Raw genomic sequence first — 15,668 nt, 5'->3', positions numbered from 1 at the left:
TGTCTTTTTGTTTGGCTTTGGACCCAAAGCACAAACTCTTACATGCAAGGCAAGGTGTAGGGAAATCACAGCGGGATATCCCTAATGCCCTTTAATAAGTAATCTGAGAAAGTCTCCTGAGAATCCTCTCTGCAGATGGTGACCAGGGTTGTTTTCACAGGCCCTTCTCCCTGCTCATGCAGCCTCACCTCAGGCAGGTCCAGGACTGTATCAAGTTGACCTTTGAATATCTCCTGGGCAGGGAAAGTCCACAGCCTCTCTGGGCAACCTGGGCCAATGCTGAGTAAAGAAGGGTTTGTGTTTGGACAGAACCTTTTCTGTTTCAGTTTCACATCTGTGACTTTTAGAAGAACAGTTTTCAGCCACAAGCTTTTTTTCAGATATGGTTTTACATGTTACCAAGTATTTGTTACTTTAAGAGACAGACTGGCCAAGAAGTTTTAGAAGATCAGAAATATCAAACGTTCTGACAACAGTTTTGTGTATTGCCCATTAAGGTTTATATAATTATGTATGTGTAAAGTGTACCTAATTTATACTAAAGTAAATAATACTAATTAAATAGATACTAAATAATGCTAATTATGAATACCTGTTAATAAAAATCAAAATGTCTGATTGTCCAGTTTCAGGGAAGCCAAAACCAGATGTGGAGTGGTTCAAAGAAGGCCGACCTATTAAAGCTGGAGAAGATGTCCAAATATATGAGGAAGATGGAATTCATTGCCTGTGGATAAAGAAAGCCTGCTTGAGGGACAGTGGATCTTATAGCTGTACAGCTGTCAACCCCAAAGGCCAGACTTCCACCAGCTGGTTGTTAACTGTCAGAAGTAAGTTCTTGTGAGCCCATCTGCACTTCGGAAACTGTGGCTGGGCTTTTTTAAGCTGTCAGAGGGTGCTTAATACATAATTTTATTTGACTTCTCAGTGCAAGTTAATTCTGATTCCTACCTCTGTGAATAAAGTGGTGTATGATAGCTGGCAAGCCACTTTGTGCATCAGTTTCCCTTCTGACATATTGTGGGTTTTGTTGTTTGTGTAGCTAAAACCATCTCAATACATGGTTTGTACACAGGGAGGCCTATTCTCGACTCAGGTTTCCTGTTAATGCTTGTATTTAATACAGACTGTCAGTGGGTTTATTGTTGTTCTGCATTTAGCTTTTTTGAAGTTGCTTAGCATTTCTACACCCCAAATATGAAATGTTTTTTGAGTACAAACCAATTCTGTGCAATAGAGTGAAGAGGAAGGGAAGGAGTAAGAATTAGGATTTGCTAAATTCAAGAAAATGTCCCAGTGATAAATTATTTTAAGCTTGCAGACAGTGTCTTAGTGGTCTGGTTGAAATTTTTGTTGGGTCTAGCAAATCCTGTCTCCTCAGTTCTAATGTTTTCACCTGGTTTTAAGTTTTGCTCTGGATCCATGTTCATGTTAATGCAATTTTTCTCCATTTACTCTGCCTGAAGTTAAACCTATGGATACCCAATACAATTTCTTTCTGTCTCATGAGAGGCCTATAAACTGCATCCTTAAGTCACACTTTCTCACTGAGAGAGGGACTGGGAAAAGATGCGCAGAGAATTAGCTATCTTCTTTGTGCTGAGCTCTCTGCTAGTATGCTGCATATACTTTTAGTGATTGGCTGCAAATGATGGATTCTGGCATAGAAAACCACCACCTAAACAGAGCTTGAGGCCTGGCAATGCTGCCTAGGAGATAAGAGAAGAATTCCTTCTTTGTACCAGTCCGCTGCTCAAAATGATTTCTGTCCCTCAATAAAACATTTCACCATGGTTAGCCCAGCCATGTCATCTAAACAAACTTAGGAAAAGGCTCTAAGTGGTAAAGCTAATTTCATGAATTTCAGTTACAAGAACTGTTTTCATTTTGCTTTTCAAGGGCCAAAAGTTGAAGAGGTTGCTCCATGCTTTTCCAGTGTCTTGAAAGGATGCACTGTGAGCGAAGGGCAAGACTTTGTGCTGCAGTGCAGTGTGGGAGGGATCCCTGTGCCCCACATCACATGGCTTCTCAATGGTAAGGAGTCCCCTGCTCTGCAGCACCCGCATGAACGCACTGGCACCCCAAAGCGCCCTCAATCACCCTAACATAGCCCGCTGGGACACCTGAGGAAAGCCCTTTACAGGAGCACCAAGAGCACGGAAAGCGCTGTGAGCAGGGGCTGCGCTGCCGCAGCTCTGAGAGGTGTCCAGCAGGGTGTGCTGGTGACACGGCTGTGCCAGGGCAGTGACCGGGGCTGTGTCACACGGCTGTGCCAGGGCAGTGACCGGAGCTGTGTCACACGGCTGTGCCAGGGCAGTGACCGGGGCTGTGTCACACGGCTGTGCCACTGCTGGGGACACGGCTGTGCCAGGGCAGTGACCGGGGCTGTGTCACACGGCTGTGCCAGGGCAGTGACCGGAGCTGTGTCACACGGCTGTGCCAGGGCAGTGACCGGGGCTGTGTCACACGGCTGTGCCAGGGCAGTGACCGGGGCTGTGTCACACGGCTGTGCCACTGCTGGTGACACGGCTGTGCCAGGGGAGTGACCGGAGCTGTGTCACACGGCTGTGCCACTGCTGGGGACATCCCTGTGCCAGGGCAGTGACCGGAGCTGTGTCACACGGCTGTGCTGCTGTTGCCCTGTGCTGAATACTGTGTTGCCCCTCTGTCTTTGGCAGGAGCTTCTGCTCCAAGCATAACAGGTTGGCATCATGATCCCACAGAATCCCGGGCATCTAAACAAAGTATCACAGAATCACAGAATATTCTGGGGTGGAAGGGGCCCACAAGGGTCATCAAGTCCAACTCTTACATGAATGGCCATATAGGGACCCACTTGCCACCTTGGCATTAGCACCACAATCAGACTAAGTGAAAATAAGATACACAATTCCACCTGTACAATGCAAACAGCCTTAAGGTGGATATAGGAATGCAAGTGATCGTTTAAACATCATTACTTTTTCAATACATGTGTTTATGCTTTTCAGTCTGAGTATTTCACTCAGAGGTAGGGAGGATACCAATGCCTGATTCCACCCTTCCATAAGCTGGGTAGATTCTAATAGGTGTTAGCAGCTCTGTTCACAAGATCTTGAAATCAAAGCTCTTTTGGTTGCTTCTGAACTAGAATATGTTCCTTGACATTCTAATGTTTGCCTAGAGCTGATTAAAAAAAAAAAAAAAAGTAAAATATTTTCACTTTTATCAGACTGTATAATCTCCTACCCTACACTGATGCCACAGCTGAATAGTCAAGTTTCCTTAACTGCCTCCTAATATCAGAGCTAGACCCAAAAATCAGAGTTTTGCTTCAATTACAAATGATTTCAATGATCCAGGCACTACTTGCTTTGGCTAAGGACTCTTTCCATTAAAAGCCATATCTGTAAAACACTAGAAAAATTTATTCAGCTTAACTCTTGATCACCTCTTTTACTTCTGAATTGCAGTTGATTTTTTTTTTCAGACTCTCCCAGGCTATCATTGTGTGTGTTATAAACAAAGAGTAGCATACTTTGCCATAAAGATGTTTGCTCCAGGATTATTTTAAAATTAATTATTTGCACATGATCTCTGTTTTCCTTTAGCTATTCAGAGTAATTGAGCTTACTGAAAAAGGTGGCAGGGCAAATGAACCGTGACCTTGAGATTGGTATGTTCCCACAGCCTGGGCTGTTCCCCTTCCCAATAACTCCATGTCCAGAATAGAAAGGCCAGTGCTTTATTTACAACACAAAACATGTGAGTAAAGGTTCTGACACTCTCCCACTGGACATAATTTGTTGCTCTGTCTGAAGGCTATGCTGAAGTTCCTCCTTTGCAGATGATGACTAGAATCTCTGGTTGGCAGTTCAAGAATTGTCTTGCAGCTCAGGAGCAACTCTGAGTCAGTCACTTCATGTTCGTATTCCAAGGTACCCTTGCTCCTAGTGTTCCCTTAGACATTGACTGATGTAGTTACATTCAGTTATCTTCACATACAGAGCATCTTCCTGTCTCAGATGACTGACTTTGGTTGATTTTCAAATGACTTACAGCTCATCAGGCACAGATATAGGGTCTCCATTCATGTAGCCATGTTCTAATCAGAACACTGTTGTCTCCTGAGAAACAAAGCCTAAACATAAATAACCCACATGTTCCTGTGATGCACTGTGCCCCCCTGCCTTTTTTCAGGTCGTTTATTTTATACTGCCCTTTCTTCTTGCTGAATTCATATGTCTGCCCCTGTTCAGGTATAATCATGTTTACACTGCATCCAAGCTTCTAACTGCAATTGGCTCAATATCACAATGTAGGTGGGGTTTTGTTAGTTAGTTGGATTTCAAACCATTAAGGTTCTGTAAGTGCATTAACTCTGCTCTTAAATCAAAAGACAGCGATGAGTCTGCGTAACAGAAGCACAAGAAACTCTCATAATAATAAAAATTAGACACATCATATGTTACTCTGAAGACACAAGCACACGACTTTCATTCCAGGCTGCTGAAATATATCACTATAGTTTAATGCTTTTCTGTCTTCCTAGGATTGTGAGACATAACTGTTTATATACCATTTTGATACAAACGTGAAAGGATTATAAACAGCTGTTTAATGTTGATAATTCCATGTACACTCCTAGCGTTATTATTTTACTTAAGGATCAAACTGGCTGTTGTGATATCCACTTGAATGCAAACATTTCCTTCCTGTCTACCACCTAGCTAGATACTAGAAACTCCTCATATTTATATCCCTGATCAAATAAAGGAGAAAGTTGTGAAATATTACTCCAAGCAGACATAACAGTGCTTTTGGCAAAATGACATGGTGGCGTCTTTCATCAACTGACCACATGAAGAAAACAGTATATTCACAGTATATAACTGGAGGCAGACAGACCAGTTCTGTTTTCAAAATGTTGTGTTAGCATCTGCTCTCCCTGTCTGCAATATAAACCTTTTTATATTCACAACTGAACTCTATTAGGACAGAGGATAAAGCAATATGCTGTGAGCAACTGTTCAAAATACAGCACTTTTTCAGAGCTCTATAGAAATAAAAATCACATGGAACAGGATGTGTAAAGCTCACTAGAAAATATCAAATTCAAGTTGTCTTCCAAGCATGAAAATGATAATAAACCAGAATTAATTTGAGCAGAATAGTGGGGAAAGAATGTATATCTTGGTGAAATAATGAATGCAAAGACCCAGTTATCAATCATAAGAAACAGGAACAGAAGGCTGCTTTGAGAAACAAATAAGAAAAAAGAAAAATAAAAAGGAAGGCAGCAGAACCTGCTCCCTTCCAGGCTGCCCATCCCCGGACACTGAACAGACTGCATGGTGTCCAGTCTGCCTTCTCCAATTTCCAAGGAATCCACACCACCTGAGAACTGAAAGCCTTGCAACAGCTTGTACAATGTTACATCCAAGTACTACTTTATATACCAAGACTATTTACCAGCTGTGACTCCATACCAGTTCAAAATATTTTCCAAGCATTAGACAGGTTGACCTCTCCTTCAGGTCAAGTGAGACAAAAAATAGATGATGTATACTCTGCATTGTCTGTAATTACTTCTTACCATCTGTAAGGATGAGTAGTTTTTCCATATTCATAGAGAGTGCACAAATTAGAGCTACCTAGCTGAACAATGAATTTCATCCAAGCTCTTACTCTTCTCTGCAAATCTACTATTAAAGCTTTGTTCCCAGCTTTTTCAAGATGATTCTTTTCTCCTTTTGTTCTCCCTCTAAATTTTATTTAAGTTTCTTTCTGAATTTTCACTGATTTACTGGCAACTTCCCTGAAAGTAAGATTCCTGTGTTTTAGTTCTGGCCTCACCAAAACCTTATAAATAACTTTTTGGGTGTGCTCTGGGTGACAATACTTCAGTGTGTAACTCCAATTTACTTTTATCTTCTTAAAATACTTTCTAGTTAACTTCTTTTTCAATTGCAGGAATAAGGAGTGTATGACTGTTTTAAATATCTTTTTTGTTCATTTTGCTTTCTGTGTGGGTTTTCTTTCTTCCAAAGTTTAATTGAACCTCTTTCTGCTGAATTTAAGAACAATATGACCATGATTTTAGCATAACAATTCTCTGAGTAGTGTTTGGTTTTAGGATAGCTTTGTGACTTGTCCAGAAAGCTTTTAATAAATGGGCCTGGGGAAAATTTCCTTTCTTCAGGCATAACATGCCAGCAGAAAGGTATTTTTTGTTATTGTTCCTGCTGCCAAGCTGTCCTGGAGATTTGACTGTTCTGCCTCTGGAGAAGAGAACATTTCACTACTGGGAGAGTTGTTTTTATTACATCAAAATATAAGTACTCTAATGTAACTTAGAGTCTTGCTGCAGGTTATTCCTAAGGGCTGATATGCTTGTGTTCTTTTTCTGGCGTCTAATGAAAAGGCTGTTCTGTAAGTGAATTCACAAATTTTTGAATAATGCTAAAAAATAGTCAGTTTTGTTGGGAGATGAAGTGAAAAAAACCCTGGCAAAATTTGAGGACACGGTAAAGGAGTCCATATTTTGCTTTTCCATGCAGAATACTTCCCCTATTCATCTGGTTACTTACAACAGAAATACAAAGGCATTGTTCTGCTTTTCATGATGCAGTTTTTATCCTGGGTGTGTTTCTGATACAGCATCATAGCATGATTTGTCACCAGTAACAGCTTCAATATCAGAATGCCAGGCAAGGACCCTGTCAAGTGAGGCATTCTATGGGTAGACTAGGAAGGCAGTCCAGTGCCCCTTGTCCTCTAACAGAAAGCTTTGTCTGCTTGGGCTTTAGCTCAGCCTCTACACATTTGAATGTAGTGCTATTCCCACATGCAGAAATGCTGTGGTTTAGTGTAAGTTCCAACAGTCTGTGTGTGACTGAGTGAAAATGAGCTCAGAAGAGCCAATAATAAGAATAGGTGACCTGTGACTAAGGTTAGAGAGCTTTTATTCAAAAATTCTTCTGGGTAGTTGATTAAATATTCACCCCAATTTTTTGTGCAATAGAAAATTTACTAACTTAATAGATGGTTATAAGCAAAGGATGAAGATCATCTACCACATTTTATAATATATGCATATATTGGATGAAGCTGATTTTGGCATATGTTTGTATTTCAGAATGAAACTGTATGCATATAGATAGTGCACAGATAACAACTGCCTTCTGAGTTGGCTTCCTTTGAAAATCAGAGATGAGAGAAAAATCTGTCCCATCATTTAATTTATATTGCTCATAGTGCAGAACTGGGGTTTCTTAAAAACCCCAGAACTGTGTCCTTTAAAATTATATTGGCAATTAAATAAATTTTGAGCAACAGACATCTTCAGATCAGTCCTGCACAATTTCTCTGCTGTTTCATCCTCTTCTCTTAGATGACCATGATTTCTATTTCCAGCATGATGTTTATGCACAGGTATAAGGCTGGCTTAAGTATTGCATACACTGGGAAAGCAACCAAAGATGAGTCAGTAGTGGAAACTATTTAATATTGGGAAAACAGATTGCAGAAGCATTTCAGAAAGTAAGGCTGAGACTCATGACAGTTCCTGAAACAATAGCAAGACAACTTTAAGCCATCTATACTAATATTTAAGCATGTCAAACCAATTCAAGGAAGCAGTTTCTTGAAAATGAACTTCTTTAATAATCACATCACCATAGATGAGGCTGCACCCTTCTGTTACTGGCCATAGTGTAGTGTAGATTGACTGCTTCTGTAAATCAGCTTCTTGATTCCCTTGCAGATTTTACTGTCTCTCTTGAAATGTTTTCCACTACAAAAAACCCCTTAGAGGACTTCAAGTGGTTCTCCATGCCCAACAGATTTTACGCATCTAGCTTTCTCTGCATTTTATCTAGTTTGAGGCAAATTACAAGATGGGCACCATGTCTGAAGCAAACACAGAGTTCTGGTCTTATCCACCTCAAAGAGAATCCAAAATGAACTTTTGTCCTTTTGCTGCTACTCAAGGCAGCATGCAGTGAATGGTGGTGAGCTTTGTCTGACGACCATGTTGTACTTTGTGCTGGGGATGCTGCTGGTTGTAGTCACTAGAGAGCAGTGGCTGTGCACAGAGTGGGATTTGGCTCTGCACTTTCATAGGCTGGCTGGTGTTAGGCATCCAGATTTCACTGAAAACTGATGTGCTTTTGAAATTTGTGGCTGATGTATTAAGTCAGTTCTTTTCCTTTCTGTCTGCAGACCAGCCAATTCAATATGCCCATTCCACTTTTGAAGATGGAGTTGCAAAACTGACTGTCCAAGATGCCTTACCAGAAGATGATGGAATTTATACCTGTCTGGCTGAAAACAACACAGGACAGGCATCTTGCAGTGCTCAGGTCACAGTCAAAGGTGACTATCTCTGACTATTGTAATTACTACAATAATATAATCTTTTTAAACCAAAATTACTTTGGAACCTTAACAGAGGTGGTTGTGAGTGGATTCCATGTTTTTCCAAGCCTTTGTCAGCTGGGTACCTCTTCTCCTCCTTGGAGGTGTGTACAACTTAAGTGCTTAAGGACTGTGTAGTGTAAAGTAATAAGCATGTTTCAGAAAAAGGTATTAGTGCTTTGAGCTTCCCAAGGGCTTAGTGTACAGAGTAGTGAGGCTGTTATGGAAGAGGTTTACCAGTGTGAGAAAGGACTGGGACAGCTGAAAGGAAAAAAGAACTGCAATATCACAAATATCACCCATCAGAGAATGTTACAGGGAGGAGGCAGATGCTACTCCTTTCTCCTGAAAGGCAGAGCAGAGACCAATGCCAGGGACTGCAGCTATGATAGCAAATGCCAATATTCTTGTTCTGTTGCCACGATTTATCAGATATAATTCTGAACAGGCATTTATCAGCTAACTGATAAATAATGTTAAATAAGTAGAATTTTGGTAGTGAAAGTACCAGAAGAGCATTGTAGTGAGCAATCGAGGTGACTTGTTGTCTCAGAAATCTGACAGAGTGCTGATTTGACAGAATTGATTTGTTCATGAAAGCCATAATTCTTTACTACAATCTCAACAAACACATTCTAAAACACCACAATTCAAAATGAAGACAAGAGGTGACAGAATTCCATGGATAAATTCAACAGTGAGGTAGTACCCATCAATATCATGGTCTTTATGCTCTCAGTCTCACCTGGCATCAGTCTATTCAGGTGTTTTGTTTCATGGCCTGGAGATTATCCCCTCCTGCCTCTCTCTTCAATCCCCCTCCCTCAGACTCTCCCTCCCTCTACAGTCAAGCCTGTATTTGGAATTTTTCATCTGCAAATGATTTTTCCCCAAAGTTATAGTAGTTTGTCACTCCCTGTCCAACAGATTGCTGAGTGACAGCTGCCAAGGGAACCGTTCCTTTTGTTTATGACTAAATAATACCTGCCCTAAATTTGTACATTCAGTTTGGTGGGAAATGCAATCTCTGATCCCTGCAATCTCAAGTTTTGTCTTTGTTTACCAGTGTTCTGGGGTGTTTGTCTACAGCTCTTTAGTGCTATGCCTGCCCCTATTCTGTATGACAAGGTTAAAATAAAAACAAAGTAATTCTGGTAAACCTATGAATTCATTTCTTGATCACCAAATTGGAAATATAGTCATCACCTCTCCACCCTCCCCTCCTGAAAAATGGCACGAAGTAAGAAAACATCAGTTTAAAATAAACCTGTAACTAATCTGTTCTCAAACTTATCAGTTACGATTTCTCTGAAGCATTTCATCTGCATTAGCTAAAGGCCAGTGAAGAGTGGTCCACCTCAAGGGAGCTGGTTTTGGCCTGAGGCTTTCTGATCCTTGACTGGGACTCAGAAACCAAAGGGACAGTCCTCTCTTACAGAGCATTTCTGAGTTATTTTGGGGCTGACAGGCAGTGCTAACATGGGAGCCTTTCCCTGGGCTTGTGTGCTCTGCTGAGCTATTTCAGGCCATGGAGTCACTGTTGCACTGTGTTGGATTCCTCTTGCACTTTACACAGCTGGGGCTGGAAGGCTGCATTGCCACCATCATGGAGAGTTAGTTTCTGTCATCTGCATCCCATTTTATTTTCTAGGAGTCATGGAGTAGTGAGAGGGAAGAATAAGAGCAGAATTAAGAACATACATGATAGGCTGTAAAACTATATATTCAATATTTTTACAGTTTTAGCTATCCTGTCTTCTTCTTCCCTAAAACTCATTATGTCCCTGTGGCCATAAGGATTACAGTAACTTTCCCCAAAACTCAGATCAATGTGGATTTTTCGGCCAAAAACAGTACCAAATTTAAAATCTAATTTCCAAATCTCGTATCTGTTTGTGTATATTTTTCCATTAGAATCTCTATCAAAAGCTTCTTGGCATTAGAGTTTTCTGAGTCTCTGAATGCTGCTACTAAGGTTTTTCTAAATGCTCGGCCTGTGCAAACAGATTACAACAGAAAATGGTTGTATGTGCAGAAAGGGAGAAAACTTCAAAAATCCTCTCCTGACCAAACAGTGATTTTTGGAATAAGGTCTGTAAAATCATTTCTGAACTGTAACCCATCCTTATCCAGGTCCTTTTTGTCTCCAAGATGATTTAAGGATGTCAAGTTTGCTGCAGTGCTCAGATTGTTCATTCATTGTTAGAGAAACATGTTCCTTATTTATGTGAGAAGTAAGCCATATTTAATCTAAGAAGGAATGGATGTTATTGGCATCATTTCATCAGTACCAGACCAGTCTCAGAATCCAGCTTTTCCTTAATTTGCTTCTGTGGTCCTTGGACACATCTCTGTCTAGGTCTACATTTCAATCCATACTGCCATTTTTGTCTTTGTTATTCTGCTGCAGTAAGGATCTCATGAAGAGAAATATCTACTCTGATCACTGGGGAAATTTTACCTGGAGTGAATAGCCTCTCTTAACAGTAAAACTCATTTTTATTTTCCTAAGTGAAATTCAGCTCACAGATAACTCAGAAAAGTTAGCAGCAAGGATAGTGAGTGTCAAACAGTTCAATTCACATCTGAATTGTAGTACAAGATGATCCTTAACCTGCTAGTAGGTTACAGATGTTGTCTAGGCACATACTGTGTTTTCGAATCAACTTCTGTGCATTCTTTGCCTTTTTGACTATCAATTACTTTGTTTTTGTGAAAGGAAGCTATTGTAGGAAACATTTTAAAGGTCCTTTGCCCAATAAAGGGTTATTGTTGCAGGTCCAGTTAAATGCAAGAGTGGGATTTTTTCCAGTACTTTCAGCATGATTTGCATTGAGCCCTGGATAATTAGCTGAGCTAATTGTGGCATAACTTTCCTTCTAAGTCATCAGTCTCAGATTCATTTATGGTTGTCTTTTTCTTCCTTATTATTAAGCAGGATGAATTCTGTCTAGCACTGGGCAACCTCAGCAGTATTCCTTAGTTTTGTATGGAAAAGGGTGAAGGTACTTAGTTGTTTGTAGGAGGCTTTTGGCACTGCATCAAAAAAAAGTCCATATTTCTTATGGATGGGATTCATATAGAAATGCAATAGCCTTAAAAAATTCAAATTCAACATTCTTCTGCTTATTTAAAGTGATAAAATACCATATTCAGATCACTTCAGATCTCGCTGCTTAAGTAAGTGATCTGAAGGCTGAGCAAGTTGGGGTAGATCCATTAGGTAGTCTGTGGAGAGACTAAGTTAATCAAGGTGAAGCTGATTTTGGCCTTGTAAGGACTAAGTAGATGAGGTGAGCCCTGACAGCTGTCCTCCCTCTGTCAGCAGTTTCGCAAAGCTGACACACAGGTGGAGAGGAACTACAGAGACTGAGCAGAGCTCCCTGGAAAAAACACCTTAACAAATGTGTTCACCATGAGAATTATTTCTAACTGAACCTCCCAGTGAGTGGGGTGCACTGGGTAAAAGCTAGATCAATTGGCCTAATGCATCTAAGTCTGAGAAGTGAGAAACATGGTTCAGTGTCATTCAAACACTCAATTATAGAAAATCCTGAACTGGTACCATTTGCTACTAAATGTAGGATTATTTTTTTTCTTATGCATTGTTTTCTACATACAGGAAAATCAAAGTTTGGGAAGCTTTAGGGGTGATGCACATTTTATTTTTAAAGTTTTTAAACAACATGAACACGTGCATGACTGATTTGTTCCTGTTATTGTATGTGCAAGCTATTGTATTTGGTGTTCACATTTTCACATTTCATATTACAATTTTCTTATTGTTCTATGATATGAAAATAGGTGTACAAGCCATTTTTAAGCACACCAGGCATACTACTTAAAAAACAAGAAAACCAACCAGCTCCTTACATGGAAATCCAGGGTGCATTCAGGTCACCTGAAATACATGGTGATTATACACTGATGGGGATTGCAGATACTCAGGTTTATTTATGAATTTATTAATCAGGCTATGAATAAATTATGAAGGTATTTTTTATGAATTTATTAATATTTTTAATCAGGGTGCTTGTATATTTTAATCACTTTCTTATGAATAGGAAACTGAGGAGAGAAAAAGTTTATTGACTCTCGATGTACATGTGTGGTGTGTTGGTGTTACTGTTTTGCTGAGGCTGTGACAATCAGAGTATAAAGCAAGAGAGATGGAGGTGATAACTGGTACAGCTGGAAGGTAAGGCCAGCTCCCAGGAATGGTGACAGATCTTCAGGTCTGCCTCATTCCTGAGATAAGCCCTCTGATATGTTAACTGTCCTCTGATATTAGTTAACTGTCAACTAATCACTGACAGGGAGTTATAGATCAGGTCCACCTGTAGAAAAAATGTGTCAAAGGGATATTGAATTACCTGACTTTCACACCAATGCCTGGGTGTGCTGCACATGATTATGGACTGCAGGGAGAGTGGGAAGAGTGTGGGCTCTGTTGTGCCAAACACATCAACACTGCATGGGGAAGCTTCTCTTATTTTGCAAACAGACTCTGCCTGTCAGAGGGGTAGGTGGTTGCCTGGTCCAGCTTTCTCTAGGTATGCTATCAAGCTAGAGCACTTGCTGTGACTCCTAGGAGAACATCCTCTGCCTTGCAGCTCTGCAATAAATAACAAACAAAATACCTGACCCACTGCACACTCCTTGAGATTTCTGCAGCCCCCCTGCCCCAGGCAGCAGCACCACTGGCTGTTTCTGAGGTGGAGCACAGGAGGGGAGGGCAGTGAGAGCAGCACAGCAGGCTGGCAGCCAGTGCTCCTGTGGGCTCTAATGCTCTGCAGCCACACGTCCTGCTGATGCTTGTTTTCTGCACACTGCTGGTTTTTTGTTTGTTGCTTTCTTTTCTAATACAGGCCTAATACTCTTTGTAAGCAAACACTATTCAGCAGATAGTGCTGCTCCTGCTTATTAGCTGTTGACCTCATTTCTCTTTCCCTGCCAGCAGTGCATTTGCCTGGACTCACATCTGTTCCCCTTTCTCCCCCACCACTTTCTGTTCATGCTTTTTTTTTTTCCCCAGTGCAGCCTCCCCAGCATAAGTGTCTATGTTGGGAAGCCTGTAGCCCTTCCAAGCCGATTACTGTAGTCATTCATTGATCACTACACGAGCAGATTAGAGCCACCTGAAACCCTGCCACAGTCCCTGCTGCAACCAGTTAATCAGAGCAGCAAAGGGAGATGCTGTCTGAAAAACCAGTTTGTTTTGTTCCTGTCACTCTCCCATCTGGTGTGAGTGGGACCATAAAATATAACCAGGTGGAAGAAAACTTTTCAGGTAGGAATCTTTTCCTTCAGTCATGAGAAATGCTCTCTTCAGGTCGTGTGTTGTTTTTCTTTCTGTCTCAGAATGACCCTTCTTAGACATTAATCGTTTAAAGAAGGTTATCACTGCAATAAGCAGCCTCTCTTTGGGAGGCCACAGCTCTCTTTCTCTGAGATCCATGTTTCTGCCAAAGGTAAGCAAAGAACACTCTTGCCAACACTGATGAAATGTTTGTGACAGCTTATCAAAGTCACTGCTTATTTGAAAGCATTTTGCTTTATTTCAAGCATAACATAAGTGACTAGAGATGACTTTACAAAATATGCCAGTCTCGTCCTATTAAATGTCCAAAAGGCATTCCAGAGCAGTAGCTGGGTGGGACCTCTTGTCTGTGTAAGAATTGGTTTCAGAGCACTAAGTGAAGGGAGAGGGGTTTTGTTACTGTATTGAAAAGTCAGAAGTAAACTGTCATGAGCATCAAAAAAACTCTGTTGCAAAGCTTTCAAGAGTGCCCCAGAGATCTCAGTCCAGCACTATTTATGGCTCATCAATAGCTACAACACCTCTAAATTTGGGGTTATTTTTTTAAATTGCCTTCTTGCAGGACCTCAAGACCAAATGTGGAACAGAATGCCAGCTAGAAACCAAAACTGAAAGGCAAAAGCAAAACATGTGTGAAAGCTCTTAATGGTAGACGTGCCATCAATGTAAAAAATACACTCTAAAGACAGTTTCTTATTATAAATCATTCCCAGAAAAAGGGGAACCAAATTTGGATAAAAATGAGGGATGAGTGCATGCAGAAAAAGAAAAATTTAAATGTCAGAAATTGCATTAACATTTCTTATAAATGAAATTAAAAGGTGAGATGTTGACAGAAAAAATAATTAAAAACACAAGAAAGAAAAGAAAAAACTTACCCTTAAATTAACTGTGACACATGATCAAATACTGTGAGCATTAAATTATTGTGTACTGGAATAACAGAAAACAGATTATTATTATAACAGTGGGGAGCAGCTCTGCACTGGTCAAAGGGCAAACTGTCCCAGCTTGGATTGCCAAATTCTATAGTGTTCTAAGTTTCAGCTGAAAACTGGAAGTCATCAAAATACATATAAAACCTGTTCACTGAATATATGCCTGCATAATTTTGAAAGCAGGAGTGTGATGTTACGCCACATAATGTTTTCAAGAACAGCTGATGTGGATTAGCTAATGGGAACTCCAACAGCCATCAAACTACCTCACAGGATTAGCTCAATCTTTAAAACTCTCCAGAAGTTGCCTAAGGGAAGCATCTATCATTCCTTTGCAGCAGAGGAACAGAACAGAGGGGTAGGAACCTTGTACAGCTGTATGCTACTGGAAGTGCTTCTCTGCAGCTTCATTTTAATGAAGGCTTGACTGTTGGGCCACATACACAGATTCTTTTTTTTTTTTTTTCAGGGTAGTTTCTTGTTTCAAAATATTTTTAATATAAATTAATCAAGAAGAGAAAACTAACCACAAGCAATGCCATACTAGAGCTACCTTATCTTTTATGGACTTAAATGCCAAACAGGTCTTGCTTTAGAATACCTTACTGACACCAACTATACCCAGAAATACAATATGGTTGTATTTTTTCTCTTTTTTTTTTTTTCCACTTTATATTAGTCTAACTTCAAATTTGGTTTCTTAGCTCTCAATCTGAGTCTTATTTGTCTTTGAGGGATTCCCTAACAGCATTCTTAGTACAGTATCCTTTTGATTGCTCACCCAAGAGAGGAGCTGAGCTGTTTTAATATTACCACGGGATAACTAATTTTGTTTCCAGCGTGGATTTGTCAGAGAAGGGAAAGGCTGAAGAGGCTGTAACTCTTTAGATCAGTGACATCTTCAGGGACACGTGCTTTATGTGATTGCCTGTTCTTACTGTGCTTCCATTGCGTTTCAGCTGATGCACAGCCCAGTTTTTTCTCTGTTGGAACTGGTATATCTACACATCATG

General features: G+C 40.4%; 1 protein-coding gene across 2 annotated transcripts in view; it reads left to right on the top strand.

Annotated features, from left to right (window-relative positions):
- Window positions 1-15,668, top strand: part of MYLK (myosin light chain kinase) — a 196,544-nt gene that overhangs the window by 90,314 nt on the left and 90,562 nt on the right. For both annotated transcript variants that reach the window (XM_041408484.1, XM_041408494.1), the window contains exons 9-11: window positions 627-830; window positions 1,900-2,034; window positions 8,203-8,355. In XM_041408484.1, coding sequence (XP_041264418.1) covers window positions 627-830; window positions 1,900-2,034; window positions 8,203-8,355 — 492 coding nt within the window. The remainder of the gene's footprint in view (window positions 1-626; window positions 831-1,899; window positions 2,035-8,202; window positions 8,356-15,668) is intronic.

Source organism: Onychostruthus taczanowskii, unplaced genomic scaffold (genome assembly GCF_017590055.1).
Source record: "Onychostruthus taczanowskii isolate IOZ18803 unplaced genomic scaffold, ASM1759005v1 scaffold10, whole genome shotgun sequence".
NCBI classification, from domain to species: Eukaryota; Metazoa; Chordata; class Aves; order Passeriformes; family Passeridae; genus Onychostruthus; species Onychostruthus taczanowskii.
Note: the sequence above shows the minus strand (reverse complement) of the source record. Positions and strands in the feature narration are given on the sequence as shown.